Raw genomic sequence first — 19,598 nt, forward strand, 5'->3', positions numbered from 1 at the left:
CGGAAGGGATTGGTTCTGTCAATAAATAAACGCAGTCAGAATCTTCAGGTGTTTTCAACAAGACATGTTCTTTTACGCTTATATTTGGAGTTCAAATCTGGCTTCGTGTGTCAGTCTTGTTCTTGCTCACAGATTATGGGCATGAGCAGGAGGGTATGACTGTTTGGGTGTGATGTGTTTAAACCCTGACAGGCGAATGATGTGAGGCAGGCCCAGTGGCTGATGAAGAGCAACATGATGACAGAAAGTAGAAACATCCCATCCTCTTTAAATGAATTCTTCACTCAAATATGAAAGGGAACTTGTAAACAAAATATGCCCTTTTAAATCCTTTGAAATGATGTTCATAAGAAAACCTTGGAAACAGGTTGATTAAAAATGTTGCTTATGTGAAGAAGCTCCCCTTTTGTAAAGCAGTTGAGTTTAGAATAATTACACAAATAAATTAGGTGTTCAATTAATCTCTGAGGCATTATGCTTCAAGATAGTAGTGTCTAGGACTGACCACTAAGGTGTCAGTCTATTAATCAAAGTTGATTTCATAGCATTAAGATCAATATCATCTTCAAATCACATATTTTACCTAACCAATATGTCAAAACCCATAGATGTTCCTGTGTGTTCTCGCCCGCTGAGGTGTGGAAACTAAATGACTAATTGTACTGATGTGTGTCAGAATGGCAGTTGGTAAATTAGGGTTTTCCCTTCAGTAAGGATGATGATGATCAAAGACAGATTCACACAGACATACATTCATAATGACAGCTTGATTGACTCTTAGGCGTGAGGGGTTTTCCCCTTCCTGTCCTTCTGGCCACATCCCCCCTGCTGACTGATTCTTGCGTTATAACAGTGGGACTTCCATCTGATGACGCTTGTGAATCTCAGGGGGAAAAGCATCTATTGACTTTTGGATTAGGCAAAGTTCCATTACAACTTTCTGGCCAAAACAGATTTTGAAAGTCTCATTTTCACTATTTTAGTCATTAGTGCACAAAACCTAATTGAGTTGTTACATATACCTCTTCAGAAGTCAGGAAAAGCCCCTGGGTTATGTGAAAACACAACCATTTCTAACCTAGATTCTTACATAATTTCCATCTTTATCATATCCTATTTATTCGTGTTCTATTTACAGAGGGGCTTACTGCTCATGATAATAACTACAGCTAATGTGCTATAATGTTGACTACAGTGTATGTTGATACAGGACATTTTAATTATATGCAAATCGAATGAAAAAAAGTTATCTGCTGTTTATTATGTTATTGACCGCTGTTGTATGCTGTACTTTCAGATGTCAATGGACAACAGAAAGAGACCTGTGGTCTCCTCCAACTCTGGTAACTCGGTTTACTGGTCCTCCTCATTTACGCGGCAACCAGCCAGGATCCTGATCGTGGAGGCACTGCCCCCCTCATGGTCAGAGACCTGCATGGTGCTCTGTGATGCTCTGGAGAACTTCCTGTCCCTGGCATGCAGTCTGGACGGCCCCTGCAGGATACCGCTGCTCAGCCTGTACGCCATCAGCAGGCAGCAGGAATGTCTTCTCCCGTTTGTGGTAAGATAGATCAAAGTTACGTGTTTTATGCTGCTTTCACTTTATGTCACACTTTTATTCCTTTGTCTTCTTCCCTCTGTATCTGTAGCAGGTCCGTGGTAACCTGGCCAGGCTGCGTTCCTGTGTGGAGGAGCTGAGGTCTATTCCAGGTGAAGGATGCGTCAGAGGAGCAGCCAGAGGAGGAGAGCTTCTGCGTCGGGCGGTGCTGGACAGTCTGCAGCAGTTCAAGCAGTACATCAGACACACCGGCACTGGCATCCAGGCCAGCAACAACATATCTGTGGAGGTGACCCTCTTCATGCACAACCATCACAACAAGAAAACTATTTCTTAATTCTGAATCACACACTGTGAAAAAAGTAAGCTAAACAACCGCTATAATGCTTTTAAAAACAAAAGCTAAATCGGCTTAGAAACTGTTGTTGAGTACAGTACTGAGCAATTCTCATTCACCTGAGCTATGTTCATTCTGGCCTCAATGTGTGGAGATGCTGGGGATTGAACTCAGGACCTCATCCTGTACATGCGAAGCATGCGCTCTACCACTGAGCTACCCCTCCTTATTTCAACTTTTATGTTACGAGTGGCATCTGCAAGTAAACACAAATCAAATCAAGTTTTATTTATATAGCACATTTATAAACGATTTTTGGTCGAGCCAAAGTGCTGTACATATAATAAAAATAGCCTACAATAGAGACACTTTTACAGCAAATACAACAGCACAAGACATATGTTGGCAAATATCTTGCCTGTGGGGGTGTTGTTTGACAAAGGAGGTCAAGCAGAAATCCTGGGGGGTATACTACGAAGCAGGATTTTCGCTTAGCCGGCTAAATTCAGGGAAAACTCCTACGAAGCTGGTTCTCTTTTTAGCAGGCTAGATCTCCATGGTAACTTATGCTTAGCGGCTAACCTGGGGGGTATACTACGAATCTAGTTCAACCTATCCTGGATATGTTTTGAGTTATCCGGTTGACTTAATCCAAAACAAAGCCGCTCTCGCTAAACTGTCCTACAACGCTGGCTATCAACTCGTTCGAAGTCAAATGTATTTAAAGTCAGATCCACTCGTGTCTTGGACGGGGCAGTGATATCATAAACCTGTTAATGTACGCATTCAAACACTTTTTCTTTTACCAGCTGTATTCACCTTGCAGGTGCAGCTATGTGGCTTTGATCCTGGATAAAGTGTTTAAGTCATGGATGTTTAAAGTTTAATGTCTTCATATTTGACTAGTATTAAAGTTCACTTTTCATTCAGGAAGTATGACGCGCTGCGCTGTCAGTACGCTTGTCCATGTTTGTGATTGGTCGAATGCTCCAAATACCACCCCTTTCATGTGAACGCGCACCTAACTAGATAGGAAACGGCTTGCTTGAGCGATCCACTTGATAACCAGCGTCGTAGTACAGCTTAGCGAGAGCGCGTATGTTTTGGATTAGGCTAACCGGCTAACTCAAACATATCCAGGTTAAGTTGAACCAGCTTCGTAGTATAGGCCCCTGCTATATTGATACAACATCTGTTGTTTCATGTGTCTTTTACAAGAAGTAGAGATGCTGGGGATTGAACCCAGGACCTCATACATGCGAAGCATGCACTCTACCACTGAGCTACATCCCCATGCAAATAGGTGTCAATGTTTAGAAGAAAAGTTGCGCTGAGTCCCTATGTTAACTGTTAGGGAGTTGGAAAGATTCAAATATTCTTTGATGGGAGGGAAGGTTGTGCCATTTTCTAGTTAGTTGCAAGTAACTACTGTGTCTTCTGAACTCTATGCAGCAAGAAGTGGAGGTGCTATTGTTGTGTTGTCTTCTGTTCGGCAAGGTCACAGCTGGGGGGTATACTACGAAGCAGGATTTTTGCTTAGCCGGCTAAATTCAGGGAAAACTCCGGCTTTCCGGTCCTACGAAGCTGGTTCTCTTTTTAGCAGGCTAGATCTCCATGGTAACTTATGCTTAGCGGCTAACCTGGTCGGGACCAGGTTAGGTTACAGGCTAAGAGCTCAACTCAGTGAAAGCACTGCCTGCTGACCAATCAGAGCTCAGTGTGCGGAGTTTAAAGCGATCAAGTCATATTACAGGAGAAAGGAAATACAGAAAAGCTGCCGTCGCAGGAAAGACGGCCGGTGTTGCAGTATAACGTGAGTCATGACAACTGGCGATCCGGTGATCGTCACTGACGTGATCACACTGACGAAAATAATAGAATGTCGCCAGTTGTCATGACTCACGTTATACTGCAACACCGGCAAAAATCACCGACTGTGTGAACGTGAACATTAATAGAATATCACCTCCCATCTTCAGAGCAATCTGACTATTATAACATTAGCGTTAAGAAAGCTTACTTAAATATATGCCACAACATAAGTAACCGGATCAGAGTAACATTAAGTACAGTCCGCGGCATATCACTTCATAATGTATCATATATCTCCTTATCTGAGTCAGCTGAGCCGTATCTGGCCGTGCAACACTCACAGTGTCACATACTGTATGCAGAAGTATTATTTTAAGCAACACATTAAATTGACGAAACACTCGAGACAAATGTAATTAAAGTCAGATGGTGTTTTAGACGGGGCAGTGATATCATAAACCTGTTAATGTACGCATTCAAACACTTTTTCTTTTGCCAGCTGTATTCACCTTGCAGGTACAGACTATGTGGCTTTTATCCTGGATAAAGTGTTTAAGTCATGGATGTTTAAAGTTTAACTTCTTCATTTTTGACTAGTATTAAAGTTGACTTTACATTCAGGAAGTATGACGCTGCGCTCTCAGTACGCTTCTCCATGTTTGTGATTGGTCGAATGCTCCAGATACCACCCCTTTCATGTGAACGCGCACCTAACTAGATAGGAAACGGCTGGCTTGAGCGATCCACTTGATAACCAGCGTCGTAGTACAGCTTAGCGAGAGCGCGTATGTTTTGGATTAGGCCAACCGGCTAACTCAAACATATCCAGGTTAGGTTTAACCAGCTTCGTAGTATAGGCCCCAGGTTAGGTTGCAAGCTAAGAGCGCAACTCAGTGAAAGCACTGCCTGCTGACCAATCAGAGCTCAGTGTGCGGAGTTTAAAGCGATCAAGTCATATTACAGGAGAAAGGAAATACAGAAAAACTGCCGTCGCAGGAAAGACGGCCGGCAAAAATCACCGACTGTGTGAACGTGAACATTAATAGAATATCACCTCCCATCTTCAGAGCAATCTGACTATTATAACATTAGCGTTAAGAAAGCTTACTTAAATATATGCCACAACATAAGTAACCGGATCAGAGTAACATTAAGTACAGTCCGCGGCATATCACTTCATAATGTATCATATTTTCTTATCTGAGTCAGCTGAGCCGTATCTGGCCGTGCAACACTCACAGTGTCACATAGCCTACTGTATGCAGAAGTATTATTTTAAGCAACACATTAAGTTGACGAAACATTCGAGACAAATGTAATTAAAGTCAGATCGTGTCTTAGACGGGGCAGTGATATCATAAACCTGTTAATGTACGCATTCAAACACTTGTTCTGTTACCAGCTGTATTCACCTTGCAGGTACAGACTATGTGGCTTTGATCCTGGATAAAGTGTTTAAGTCATGGATGTTTAAAGTTTAACTTCTTCATTTTTGACTAGTATTAAAGTTGACTTTTCATTCAGGAAGTATGACGCTGCGCTGTCAGTACGCTTCTCCATGTTTGTGATTGGTCGAATGCTCCAGATACCAGCCCTTTCATGTGAACGCGCACCTAACTAGATAGGACACGGCTGGCTTGAGCGATTCACTTGATAACCAGCGTCGTAGGACAGTTTAGCGAGAGCGCGTATGTTTTGGATTAGGCCAACCGGCTAACTCAAACATATCCAGGTTAGGTTGAACCAGCTTCGTAGTACAGGCCTCTGGTCTAAAGAATCTCTGTGTGTGTTTTATACAAGCACAAGCATATCAGATGTTTTCTAACATGCAGTAATCCTATTTCAGTGCCTTTGTTGGCAAATGCCTTTGTTTACATAGGGCTACTAGAGGTTACAATGTAGAGATTACCTTGAAGTGTTGTGTTCTGTTTGGCTAATCAAAGCAGCTCAAACACACTGTGTGTGAAATATATTTTTAATGAATACAACCCAATTGTTAAAACAGTATTTGCTTGACAGCTAGTATGACACTCAGGAATGTTCTATATGTTTTATAAACAGCTTGTTTCCATATATCACAGGAAATACAGGAATTATTTTATAACCTAAACTATTTTAAAGTCCGGCCTGGAGATGCTGGGGATTGAACCCAGGACCTCATACATGCAAAGCATGCGCTCTACCACTGAGCTACATCCCCTCTTAATACCAGCAATCCCATCAACTATAAATGATACAAGTCACCAATACGTTTAGACAAGATGCATGTTTTACATGCAACTTCCCAGTAGGGCACTATATGACAGAGGAGGTTAAGGAAACATTGATAGACAGTGCTAACAAGCATGGAGACAGTTATGCTGTTAGGTAACTGTCACAACATGTCAGACTCGCTATCTTGTTTTTTGTCTGAAGTGCTCGTAGAAAAGCCTTGTATGTTGAGACGTGATTTGTTGTTTCTTATGTTATTTACAAGAAGTGGAGATGCTGGGGATTGAACCCAGGACCTCATACATGCGAAGCATGCACTCTACCACTGAGTGATACCGGAGGAAAGGACGTCCCATTGCTCTTAAAACTCATTTCCCTGCTTCTCGTGGTTTCCTTGCATCTCTCCATGCTTCCCTGGTGGGAGGGACTAGTCGCAGGGGAAACGACGCAAGTGAGGGACGCAAGGAATTCATTTAACCGAAGTGAAACGCACCCAATGTCGAGTATACCTGCTGCAGAGCAACTATTTCAAGTATACTACGTCATCGAGTGGCGCCGAAGGACTGTTTAAATGCATGTTAAATGCATGTTAAATGCCCAGCATTTGGCGCCACTCGAGGTTAAGTAGAAATCCTGTTATGTTGATACAACAATTGTTGCTTCTACTATCTTTTACAAGAAGTGGAGATGCTGGGGATTGAACCCAGGACCTCATACATGCGAAGCATGCGCTCTACCACTGAGCTACATCCCCTCTGTATATAATAAGAAAAAACACAAGCAACAATCTAACACCAAACAAACCTTTGAGTTTTGCACAGCTTTTTACAGGAAGTAAATTCTACGACATATATTTATTTTCTGTACAGATTTATTATGAAGGATTTTCCCCACTTCAGACCAGCACTGACTGAACAGACCCCTATGATATTTAATCCTTGAGCTTAATGCTAATGTAGGGGAAATGAGTTTGTTGGTGTGGTGAAGTAGCATTAAATCATTAAGAGTTGTTGTCTTGTACAGTCTATGATAACATTGTTCCCTCATCTTATTTGTTTCCCCTCATTTTGTACACCACTTCTTTATGATCAAAGTGGACAGAATGTTGACATAAATTAAAGCCCATAGCTGTCACTTTGATACAGCACTTTTCATTTCATTTCATTTCAAACCTTTATTTAGACAGATAGGTCCCTTGAGATCATGGATATCTTTTACAAGGGAGACCTGCATCAATTTAGTTCCACATGAAACATAAAAACAACATAAAAACAAACAATAGAGGACATCATATTTACATATTCACCAACACTTACAAACACCCATAGTGTCAGAAAGCATCTCGTGCAGACGTGCCTTAAAAACATTCAGAGAAATAAAATTGCTCAATTTCAATTTGGACTGTAGGCTGTTCCAAGCAAGTGGAGCTGCGCACATAAAAGCCGTCATACCTAAGACAGTCCTCACTCTTGGCACATCTAACAAGACCACATCCTGCGATCTCAGACAATAGCTGCCCGCAACTTTCTGCTTTACCAGAGAACAGATGTAATATGGGAGTTTGCCCAACATAGCTTTATAAATAAAAGTGTACCAGTGACTGAGCCTCCGTACAGAGAGTGATGGTAAACCTGCCTTGGTATACAGTGTACAGTGATGTGTAAGCGCTTTACAATTTGTGACAAATCTCAGAGCGCTGTGATACGCAGCATCTAACTTGCTCAGGTAATTGGCAGGTGCATTCATATACAACAAATCACCATAGTCCAGCACAGGTAAAAAGGTCACAGTGACTAGCCTTTTCCTGGCCTCAAGCGAGAAACAGGACTTGTTTCTGAAAAAGAACCCTAGTCTAACCCTCAGTTTTTTAAGCAGGTTATTGACATGAAGTTTAAAAGAGAGACAATCATCAAGCCAGATACCAAGGTATTTGTAACAGGCAACAACTTCAAGTTTTGTTCCTTGCGTAGTTACAATATCTAAAATAGGCTCTGGTGCAGGGCTGCACATAACTGGTGCGCAGGTGCGCATGCGCACCTCCGCCAAAAAAAGAGCACCGGGTCATTTGAAAAAAGGCGCATTTGCGTACCAACATTGAGAGGGAGAGAGAGAAGAGAGAGAGATATTTGCGAGTTGCATATGAACTCAGGGCCGGCCCGTAGCGCTGGCTAGATGTTCGCCTAGGGCGCCAGATCTGGGGAGGCGCTGCGCTGGCAGTTCTGGGAGGGAAAAAAACATTTTTGACCGTTGGCGCTCATCCTAATTTTCGGCCTTGATGTAACAATATTCATAATTAAGTAAATGTAACACCCTTTTCACCCCGGTTACACGTTTCATTTGCCCTGTACGATGGGCACTGTAAGTGATGAAAATGGGGGATGTTGGCTTATCTGGCGCCCGCAGCTCACAGCCAAAATGCGAGTGAGGGAGAGAGAGAAGGGCGCACCGCCCGGTACCGGCGCTGTTGTTATTATAATCTGGTGCTAGCTGCTCTAACGGATATAAGAAGAAGATGTTTCTACAATAATGTGGAGGGAGAGTCCTCTCCAGCAGACTGATAACTCCAGCTCAGTGAGGTAAAGGACTCTTATGCCCCTTTCACACCAGCGCTTTTTCAGCTCCGGCTCGGAGCTGGAGCCTGAAAAGCGCCGGTTTTTCCTGTTCACACCGCAGCGGCGCCGGCTGTTAGCTCCGGAATCGGGTTCACTTCCAGCTCCAAAAAATTGTCGGTCTAGAGCAGGCATCCTCAAACTACGGACTCCGGTCCGGATCCGGACCGAACCACCACTGTCTCCGGACTCTGAGCAAATTATACTTTTCATATGTATTATCTCTCTGTATTATATGTGAGACATCGCCACAACGCATTCACAACGAGTCAAAATTCTCCGCTATGTCCACTGCAAACAGCGCTCTGCATGTCTGACTGTTCCACTGTGTTCCACCTGTGTGTGTCAACGCTTTGGTCCAATCACATTCAGCATCCAGTCAGCGTTTTTTTTTTTCCCCAAACAATCTGCGAATCAGAGGCACAGTAGGGCGGGTCTTCGCGGAATGCGGTTGGGAAAAATGTGTGTGTCTCTTTCAACCTGTCTAAGTCAGAGCGAGAATTAAAAAAAAAAAAGATTCAGAGCGAGAGTTAACAGCTCATCTAGTTCCATCTGTACTGTAGCTAGTAGCCTAGTTTCACCTACCGGGGTGGCAACTGACACCCTAAAAATAGGCCTTGCCACCCCAGTTGGCAACTTTGTTTTGAAAGAAAAGTTGTGGCTCATCGGACATTTATGAGAGAAAGTCTCTAATGTCCGAGTGCAAGTGAATGCAGCACAAGATGCACGTCATGTAACCCCGGTCCTGGCGCGAGCGTGGACATACGATTGGCGGCGATTTCATTTTGAACTGGACGGCGCAAAACGAGAAGCATTCGGACCCAAGCACTGAAGGAATGAGTTATTTGCGGTCTACAATGAGAGAAGAGACTCTCAGTTTGGCTGTACTCAGCATTGAATCAAAACGCACTAAAGCTGTTGATCTTAATACGTTTGTGAGGCGTTTTGCTGAACAAAATGGTAATCGCCGCATTCAGCTGTAATAGACATGTCAACTTGATGCTCTGCTCACGGATGAGCATACAAAACTATTAAGATGATGACCTTACGTGTGTAAATATATTGTTTTCTTTGAGGGGGTCTGCCCCCAAAAAACTGTTTTAAGTCCTGAGAAAGTCAAATAAGACGGTGTGTAAAACTACACTGCCAGGCCAAAAAAAAGTAACCACTTTGATTGAACTAGGCCAGTAGGTAAGGACTTTCCACTGGATAATAACTGAAGTATAAAAGAATGCATGACTGAAGTGATGGAGACCATGTTGAAGGCAAACAAAAAGAGGAAATAACAGGTCAAATCAAGCAAATCCCCCTCTCAGATTCCACAGCAACCAGAAGAACATAAATACTGGCTGGTGATTTGATTCATCAGCTTTGTGATGGAATAAAAAATGCACAGTGCATTTCCACTGACACCACTGACAATGCTCAGTTGCTGGTGTTTGTGAGTTGTTATGATGAGGCAAAGGGGGAGTTTGTTGAAGATGTGTTGGGCCTGACGAACCTCAGTGGACGCACAAGGGGGAATACATTTATAAAGCAATAATGGGAATGCTGAATGAAAGAGGGTGCAGCTGCCTTTATTCATAACTGTGCAGCTCTTACACTGCGACTCTGAGGGGTCAAGCACAGACACAATAACAATGAAAACTGCTGCATACAGATTATTTTTGTTTTTGCAACCTCGTGTTAAGAATCTTGTTGCAATTGTTTAAAAGTTTGAATGACCGTAATAAACGGACCTTTGTCTTATTGAAACATTTATTTTGGACCTTTAAGATTTGTATTTGAGTACCCCTGGTCTAGAGGCAAGAGCTTCGGAGCTAAGAGGTGGCGTCGCTTACGTCTCTCTTACGTCGAGGCGTGCAGGAAACTAAACCCTCCTCCCCTGAACATGGGTCGACTGTCATGCCTGCCTACAAGCAGTAGTGCTTATAAACAGACTTTATAAAGTCAGGCAACACTAACCAGGCTTCGTGTGATTCTGTTTATTTGTACCTTACTTTGACCATCCGTTCACTGTTATTGATCATTGTGGAGAGAGGCAGACGTGTTGTTTTGTATTATAGCAGCTATCGGATGGAATCAATACATGGGCTGCACAGGTTGTCGTGTCCGACTATCACAAGTAGAATCATAATAAAAATACGCCGGTAAAATGTGCCTGTAGAAAACGGTTTATGCCACAATAGGATAGCAATAGCAGGTAGTCCGTTTAGCTTCGGTTGCTATGCTAACATCACCCATTTTATACCAGAGAAACTTTCATAACAGCGTTGTGATACCAAACAGCGTCAATTCAGACTGACACACAGGGAAACCGGAGCTGAACCAGAAAAGCTCCCGCTCGGAGCCAGAAAGGGAAAAGCGCTGGTGTGAAAGCCGCATTAGTCTAAGTTCAATCGGTTTGGTCACAATGTATGCAGACCCGGCGCCAGAACAAATAAAGGGCAACATAGCAACCACTTTGAAACATTGTGTGCGTGGCAGCACAAACACTGGTAAATCACGAGCAAGGTTGACAGCTAAAAAAGCTATAATATAAACGACAGCTGACACGTAATAACGGCTCCGTGCCAGCTGATCTGCATCAAAGTACTAATTTCCTTATTTGTTTCATCGTGTATCTGTCTCTCTCTCCACACACTCACATGAAATGTGTTCTTTTGATGCGGCATGCCTTAGCAGTCCTTTATCAGTCTGTAATGCGTGTTTCCAGTCGCAAAAACCTTTGACAGTAAAAGCCGTATCAGATGAAGACGTATTCACTTTAAACTGTCTACAGGGGAAACAAAAGGCTGCGTCTGCTTTTAACGAATCTTCAACAGACCAGTCTGTTGTGTACCATGCAGCGGCAAAAGTGCGCTTCTTTCCTGAAAACAATCTCCCTGGATAACGATCCAGCTTCACCTGCTTGGGTTTATTAACCCCAAGATCATCGCTAACTCAGCCCCGGGGTTTGCCGAGGTCAAGCTTGTGACATTAAGGCGTGCTGCTGCAACGGCAGGTGCAGGGTCGCCAGCAGCACCATCGGCTGCAGTTCTTTCATCGCTATTTCGTTTTAATAAATCCTTAGACCTTTGGAGCCAATTTCTGATGTCCATTTTGTAATTCAAACAGAAATGGGAGTCTACAGAATGCACAATAAACAAATCCAGAATAGGCGGCAGAGTGTGACGCTGTGATTGGTCTAAATGGGGACGAATCACAAATCACAGACACATGCATTTATTTGACATAGCCTGCGATTTTTGTTTTGTTCTGACATCACATACATCGTAGCATAAAAGTTCACAGTTTATTTATAATTAAAAAAATAAAATATATATATATATTTTTTTTTAATTAATAATAAAAAACGTGTTTATTGGGGGAGGGCAGGAATGTCAAATGGGAGGGCCTGGCCCTCCCACGGCGCCGGGCATGAATGTATGTAAACACATATTTCCAAGGCACTCCTTTATAATTATTGGGATGAACAGGTTTTAAATCATTCCAATGTATACTATAGGACAGTAACCAAAAATATCCTTTAAAACTGGAGAGATAAAAAAAATGCATAAATAAATAAATGTTAAGGTAAAATAAGATATGAATGAACAACACAAATAAAATAAGTTACATTCATTTGTTATTGGCTATGGTAGGTTATTGGTTATGTTCACATACTTATTTGATTACATCCACTTGTCTAAGATGACAACAGAGACTTTCGACCCAAAACCAGCTGTGACTTGTGGATGCAAGCAGCTAATCGCAGACTCAACCAGAGAGAAAGTAGTAGGCCTACATCATCAGCTACCATGTCTGACAGAGAGGAAGACAGTGAGGAGAACAGTCAGGAGGGTAGTGATGACAGCTTGTAGGGTTACTGGTCGTGCTAATGTTGTCTTGTGTTCACCTCTGCATGTGTGTTCTGTGTTCACCTCTGCATGTGTGTTCAGTGTTCACCTCTGCATGTGTGTTCAGTGCCGTGTGTCTGGCAAATAAAGTCAAGACCCCCTCAAAAGTTACGGTTTATTTCATTTTAAGGATGAGCACCAAGCAACATCTCCAGGTGCTCCTTTGAGAACCAGGGCAAAAAAGTTATGTGCACCCCTGCTCTGGTGTCTTTTTTGCTTTTGAAAAGAGCATTACCTTGGTTTTATCCACATTTAAAAGAAGCTTTAATTCAGAGAGCTGAGTCTGAATAGTGTTAAAAACAGCCTGTAATTTAACAACAGCCAATGGAGGGACCTGCACAATATATCACAGTATCATCCGCATAAAAATGTAAAGTAGCTTCATCCACATTATCACCTACGCTGTTAATATATATGGAGAATAAAAGTGGTCCTAAAACAGAACCTTGTGTTACACCATTAGAAATGTTTAACCACTCAGAAGACAGTCCATCAAAATGAACACATTGGGACCTTTCAGAGAGGTAGTTCACAAACCACCCCACTGCATGGCTGGATATGCCAATACTGAGTAGCCTCTGCTTTAAAATGCGATGATCAATGGTGTCAAACGCTTTGGAAAGGTCAATAAACAGAGCTGCACAACTCTGCTTATTGTCTAAAATACCAGTAATGTCATTTACCACTTTCATTGTCGCAGTGATGGTGCTGTGTCTCTTTCTGAATCCTGACTGATGTCTAGACAGGATATCATGTATACATAAAAACTCCTTTACTTGTTCACTCACAAGTCGTTTGAGCACCTTAGCCAGAACTGACAATTTGGAGATTGGCCTATAGTTATTTAAAATAGTTGCCTCCCCTCCTTTCAGTAAAGGCAAAACATAAGCAGACTTCCATACTTTTGGAATTGTATTTGTGCTGAGGGAGAGGTTAAAAAGAGAAGTAAGAGGTGGAGCAATAAAATCTGCAGCTATCTTTAAAAAGAAAGGTTCTAAGTTGTCCGGGCCAGCCGGTTTCCTAGGATCTAACTTGGATAATGCTTCATGAACAATACCAATAGTTAAAGGAGTAAAACTGAAAGGGTTTTCCAGACCACATTGTTCAGAGTCAAGGATTGGAGCGTTCACAGAAGCAGAAGTACAGTCAGTGATAGAATCAAACAGAGAGCCACAAGACACAAAATGCTTATTAAAGAAATTTAGCATAGTAGCCCTGTCTGATATAATGCCAGATGTTGTGGTGAGGCACGGAGGTAGCTCATTTGGGATATCACCAGTGGAAATCGATTTTATGGCTTTCCAAAATGTCCTAGGATTATTCAGGTTTTCTGTGGTAACTGACAAATAGTACTTTGATTTAGCACTTTTTATTTGAAGTGAAGCTATTCCTTAGCTGCCTAAAACGTAGCCATTCTACCTCTGAGCCTGATTTCCTAGCCTTAGCCCAAGCATTATTTCTCTCATGAAGTAGACTGGACAGTTTAGCAGAAAACCAGGGATTGTTTCGTCCCTTTACTCTAAATTTACGCAGAGGTGCATGTCTATCTATAATTTTCATAAAACCAAGATAAAAATAAGACCATGCAGTTTCTACATCAGCACACAGATTGATTTTACCCCAATCAGAATCAAACAGATCATGTAAAAAACCCTGCTCCACAAAGTGTTTTTTGTCTCTCTTTGTGATGATACGTGGTTTAACCTTTTGGACCTTAGTGTCCCTAATTGTGGCTACAACACAGTGGTCACTCACATCATTAGCAAATACTCCCACAGATGAGTATTTATGCGGAACATTTGTTAAAATTAGATCAATTAAGGAGGATTTATTTGGGGACTTAATATTTGGGCGAGTAGGACTGTCTATCTATAATCTGGGTAAAATTCAAAGAGATACAAAGGTTTTTAAAATCCTCTGACACAGAAGTTAACCAGTCCCAATTAAAATCACCAAGCAGCACTATTTCCTTGTAGGAAAGTTGTGATAACAGTTTTGCCAATGACGATAAAGAGTCCTTGACAGCTGAGGGGGCCCTGTAGCAGCCCACCACCATGACCTGTTGACCCTTTGTTACCTCAATATTCACGGCTAAAAATTCTAGCTGTTTACTAACAGATTTGGAAACCATATTAGTTACACAAAACTTATTTTTCACATAAATGGCAACGCCACCACCTTTTTTAGGCCGGTCAGTACGATATACACTGTAACCATTTATGTAAATGTCAGAGGCCAAAATGGATTTATCTAGCCACGTTTCTGATAAGACAATGACATCAGCATCAGTCGAACTCGCCCAAAATCTAATTTAGGTAACAGACTACGCACATTTAAATGAATTAAACCTAGCCCAGATCTAGATATAAAATCAGCAGGAGTAGCTATTTGACTAATACTGCTAGGTGGACCTGGATTTGGCTGTACATTTCCTGATAGTAACAACAATAAAAATACCAAGCACCTTTTCCTCTTAATCAACACACATACATTGTCAGCTGTTCACCAGCAAACTTCGCGAAAGTGAGATTAGAGTTTAAAAAACAATTCTGAAGGACCATCGTGGCAGGCATGTGAGAAAGACAAACGTTTTCCGAAATGAATGTCCGCGACAGTGCAACCAGCAATTGTTTGTGCAACACCTCCGAAACTGTACAGGGGATGTCCACTGCGGGCGGCAGAACAGACCCGAATCCAGTAGATTTTTCAGGATAACTAGCGATCTTCTCCTTGTCCAGCACAGCCAAGAAAAGGCACAGCAGAAACACGACACCCGCCATTCTCCCAGTCCAGCACAACAGTATCCACGCTGTTCCCGGAGCAAGAACCACGCCAGGACAGCAGCAAGAACCAGGCAGGGAGGCAGCAGCGTAGCAACTCTCCAGGTTTCTCCGCAGTATCTCAGATCAGGCCTTCGCACCCGTAGAAGCAGAAACAGGCAGGAGCAGGCCTTCACACCGGAACCAAGACAGGTGGATGGCACCAGAGCAGGCCTCCGATCCAGCAGAACACGGGCCCTCCTCCGTGACAATCCTCCTCCGCTCCCAGCACACGACAAAAATATGAAATGGAAAGACAAATTGAAGCAAACCAGTCCAAAATCTCCCAGATCTTTTGTCTTTGTATCAAAAGGCCGTGTTTCTGAGTATTCCCAGCATGAAGACGATACCTGACTGTGTGCTCAATAGTAATTCCTATTTATGTTATGTCCTTCAAATGCAGCTATGAACTTGTTCCAGGCTAACAACATTAGACACAACCACAAAATAACACATGTCAGAAAAGTTTAGGGGTGAAGGAATATCGGCAAAAATAAAAGACTGCCCATTTGTTACATTTAAATGTTGGTCATATGGGCAGCAAACTGATGTCAGTCTTTCTTTTTTAATTTTCAACATGTCCTCTGGGTACAAGGCGCTGGGTTGTTGACAAGGATTCCTCAAATCCGACCAGCTTTATTAGGAAGCTCTGGACAGATGATTACATTTAAGAGCCACTGTTTCCGACAGCAGCAGATATGAATAGCACCATTAGGAGACAGAGGGAGACACTAAGCAGAGACAGGGCTCTGTGTGTGTGTGTGTGTGTGTGTGTGTGTGTGTGTGTGTGTGTGTGTGTGTGTGTGTGTGTGTGTGTGTGTGTGTGTGTGTGTGTGTGTGTGTGTGTGTGTGTGTGTGTGTGTGTGTGTGTGTGTGTGTGTGTGTGTGTGTGTGTGTGTGTGTGTGTGTGTGTGCGTGTGCGCGCGTGTGTGTGTGTGTTGCTGATCCACTTACTCAATACATGTCCTGATTCATACATAAGTTTTAAGCCTTCATATGTGTGTGGATGTCAGCAGCAGATTCTGCTTTTGGCCAAACAGCAGGAAGCGGGAGCAGAACCCATCAATAATCCCATTATAATCATCATTTACTGTTAATGGGATTTAGGAAGTAGGGACATTAGTTTATCGGTTTCCCCCCCATTAGACATGTAAATGCAACAGGAAACTAATATCATCTCTTTCCGTCATTAGACATACTGAGTGCCTATTTAAATATGCTCTTACAGCAGAAATATTCATTATGAAAATTATTTGGATAACTAGAAAATGTACAGCATCACCAGAAGTTTTGTTTATTCCCGGCGCCATGACCGTGAGATAATAATAGCTCAGTCACAGAAAACATTAACATTTCAGATCATATGTTAAGATGGCAGTTAAAGTTGTGTTTTAACATATAGTGTGCCACTTTTCAGTTAGAGGGAGTTTGCTTAACTGAGACTTTGACAGCGGTGCTTACATCATGTGTTTAATTTAGTAACAGTAATTAACTGTATGTCACGTCTCTACAAGTACAAAAGAAACTCAACAGTTAGTCCCAAAGAATGCTTTGCTGTGGTGATGTTGTGGCTTGTTCTTATGAACATATGACAACTTCAAACACAAAGTCCATCTTTCATAACGCCAGCTGTAACAATTCTGAAGTGGGAGTTTAGGAAGGAGTTGTGGGGAGGAATGTGGCTTGATAATATTAAAATGGTAAATGCTTTGAGGTTTTTTATTGTAGTTAATAAGGAGCAACAGTGTTAACTCTCCTCTTTAATCTGAAGCGAGACGTCTTTTTTTCCTGATAAATTCAGGTATTCAGGCCTTTGATTACTAAAATCCTTCATCCGGTCAAATCTAAAAAAAGCGTGTAAAAATGTGGCCTTAAACTTACTAAAAAGTCATATATGAACACTTTTTGGCAGAAAACTACAATGCTGATATACACTGCCATTACAGGAGACCAAATTAAATGCATTACTTTGAATCCCCTTTCTTTGGGTTTGAACATTGTTGGGAACACTTACAGTATAATGTGTGGTAGCAATTGGAACAGAACTTAACAAAATATTAAACTTAGTGTAGTCCTTTTTTGAACATATAATGCCGAAATGTTAGATATAATGGAATTTAACTGTTCTCATTTGAGTTAAATCATTTGTATTTTAGATTTGCTGAGGGCTTTTTTGCATTACTCTCTGCTATATTGACAGGTGACCGTGGTGACCAGCCAGCCAGGGAGGGGTGTTGTTCGTCAGCTGGAAAAGGGGCTCAAAGACGCCGACCTGGTGTCACTGAAGCGGCTCCTGGTGGTTCAGATCTACAGTGCGGCAGAATGGGGCCAGGACAACCCCTCACCTGAAGACACACACACTGACACTGAAGGTAGAGATTGACACACACACTTTCCTTTGTCTCCCCCCTCACCTTCCACATACTCTCCCCCTGCTCTTTCTTATTCATCTTCACTAGACTTGTGTAGCGGTGCCCCATTTATCACACTGCATGTTTTACCGTTAGTTACATATCTGCTGTCAACACTCGGGACACATTTCACAAATTATAGAAGTTGTTTTCAATCGAAACATTTCCCAATCCTCTCAGAAACTCCATAATGATATGCCACTCTTTGTAATTACACGAAGGTTCAAGTGGTGAGGTCTGAATAAGTGGAGAGTGCAGGGAGTATTTGGATGGAAATGAAGGGGAGGGAAAGAGGAGACTGAGAGAAATAGAAAGCGAGAGAAAAACATGCAGGGGGGAGGAAGGAGAGGAAAATGAGAGCAAGTGTAAGAGAGGGTAGTGGAGTCTGTGGAGAACATATATTAATGCACCATCTGAAGTACCATCTGAAGTATTCATTCCACGGTGATAAACACTGAACTAACAACAACTTTGCTTTTCTCAGAAGTGTCTGGGTATTAATGAGGCTGTGAGCTTTATCTCACCTGGCACAGTTATGTCAGTTATGTAATCCCGCCTTGTTTGTCTTCACCTCCTCGTGGTTATTTTTGACTCAAATTTAAAGTGAAATACCGTAGATGTGACCCTGTTCTCTACACTAAACTTGTTTGGATGTTGTTTTTGTTAAATAGATCTGCTGTTATAGTGAATGGGATGCCATTTGTGAGTGACATAAAGTACATTAGGACACATTTGTGTTAAAAGCAGATAGTATCCAGTTTTTAATGTAGTTTTACTAGATAATTGTAGTTCTCAGGACGTTTGTTAAGGACCCTCTGGCTTGATTTCAACATCAATTGGGTGTGTTTATTCTGGGTAGTAGGAAAACAATCTGTATTTATTTCTTCTGCAGCTACTCTATTTCACTTTTCTTTGACGCTTTTCTGCTTGCTCTTGCCTCTGCTTACTTTTTTATGCTGTTTTTCTATTTTTCTTTTCTGAAAACTTCGAGCAGCGGCTCCTGGACATTAACCTATAACTGGGACAGTTATTCTTCGTAAATAGACGGAGGGTTTCAGCCATATTTCAATATTTTTACGACGACCTCAGTCTTACAGTAGCGTGGCCTAGCAACAGCTAAAGCCTGGTACTGCATGCTATTTAGCTTAAGCTAGTTAGCAGCAAAATGCCTCCGTTCTCTACAGATGACTTCCACAAACTTCTACAGAAGATGGCCGTGTTGGAAATGAAAATACAACGGTTGGAAGTTAACGTGGAAGTGAATGGACTAGGTTGGAATGACACCACGTTACCAGTGTTGCAAAAGAATGGACAAAGGCATGCTAACTCAAAGCTAGTTAGCAGCTACAAGGATTCCAAGGAACAGGAGGGCTGTGTACCGGGTAATAAATCTACAAGTGGTAGTCCTCCCTCGAACTCTCTGGGTGCAAGGCCGAAGAGTAAATCATTTCCATGGGATTTGGGAGGACGAACAACAGGCAGAGCCCAGCGCTCTGAAATCTGTGATGCAACCGGCCGGCCTGCATTGTTATCACCCAGGAAGAGCGCCTCTTCAACCCCTATTCATACTAGGAATCAGCCGTGGACAGCTGCTAAAGGGAGAACTACAAAAAGTCCTCCTAATCAACCGAGTGTGCCAATCCAGAACAGATACGATCCACTGACCCAGAACCGGAGATCTCTTTCTGATGACCTGGATAACCTGTCCTCTTCACACAGCAGGGTAAGGACCAATAGCTACTCCAAAAGTAAAAGGCTAGAGGGAAAGCTAACGACTGGGCCTGAAACTCTGATTGTGGGTGACTCTGCTATAAGAGATGTAAAAAGTCTGTGTAGTAAGAACAACACCAAAGTACTCTGTTTTCCCAAGGATGTGGTCTCTGACTTGGCTGAGAAGATCCTGCATATTGGGGCTGAACATCCGACTGTGAAGAATGTGGTA

General features: G+C 42.3%; 1 protein-coding gene and 4 non-coding genes across 5 annotated transcripts in view; 1 reads left to right on the plus strand and 4 right to left on the minus strand.

The window, feature by feature from the left end:
- The first annotated feature begins 1,297 nt into the window (after nucleotides 1-1,297).
- The window catches only part of m1ap (meiosis 1 associated protein), a 54,288-nt gene continuing 35,987 nt past the window's right edge, over nucleotides 1,298-19,598 (plus strand). Inside the window, exons 1-3 of the mRNA XM_034240229.1 lie at nucleotides 1,298-1,561; nucleotides 1,650-1,847; nucleotides 17,446-17,617. Of these exons, the coding sequence (XP_034096120.1) occupies nucleotides 1,298-1,561; nucleotides 1,650-1,847; nucleotides 17,446-17,617 (634 nt within the window). The remainder of the gene's footprint in view (nucleotides 1,562-1,649; nucleotides 1,848-17,445; nucleotides 17,618-19,598) is intronic.
- Nucleotides 2,045-2,121, minus strand: trnaa-cgc. Its single transcript is given in 2 exon segments — nucleotides 2,045-2,080; nucleotides 2,086-2,121. It is a non-coding gene; the product is annotated as a tRNA-Ala (tRNA).
- On the minus strand, nucleotides 3,117-3,188 carry trnaa-cgc. Its single transcript has one exon. It is a non-coding gene; the product is annotated as a tRNA-Ala (tRNA).
- On the minus strand, nucleotides 5,836-5,907 carry trnaa-ugc. The gene has a single exon. It is a non-coding gene; the product is annotated as a tRNA-Ala (tRNA).
- trnaa-cgc lies at nucleotides 6,601-6,672 on the minus strand. The gene has a single exon. It is a non-coding gene; the product is annotated as a tRNA-Ala (tRNA).

The sequence above is a fragment of the Gymnodraco acuticeps genome, unplaced genomic scaffold (genome assembly GCF_902827175.1).
Source record: "Gymnodraco acuticeps unplaced genomic scaffold, fGymAcu1.1, whole genome shotgun sequence".
Classification (NCBI taxonomy): Eukaryota; Metazoa; Chordata; class Actinopteri; order Perciformes; family Bathydraconidae; genus Gymnodraco; species Gymnodraco acuticeps.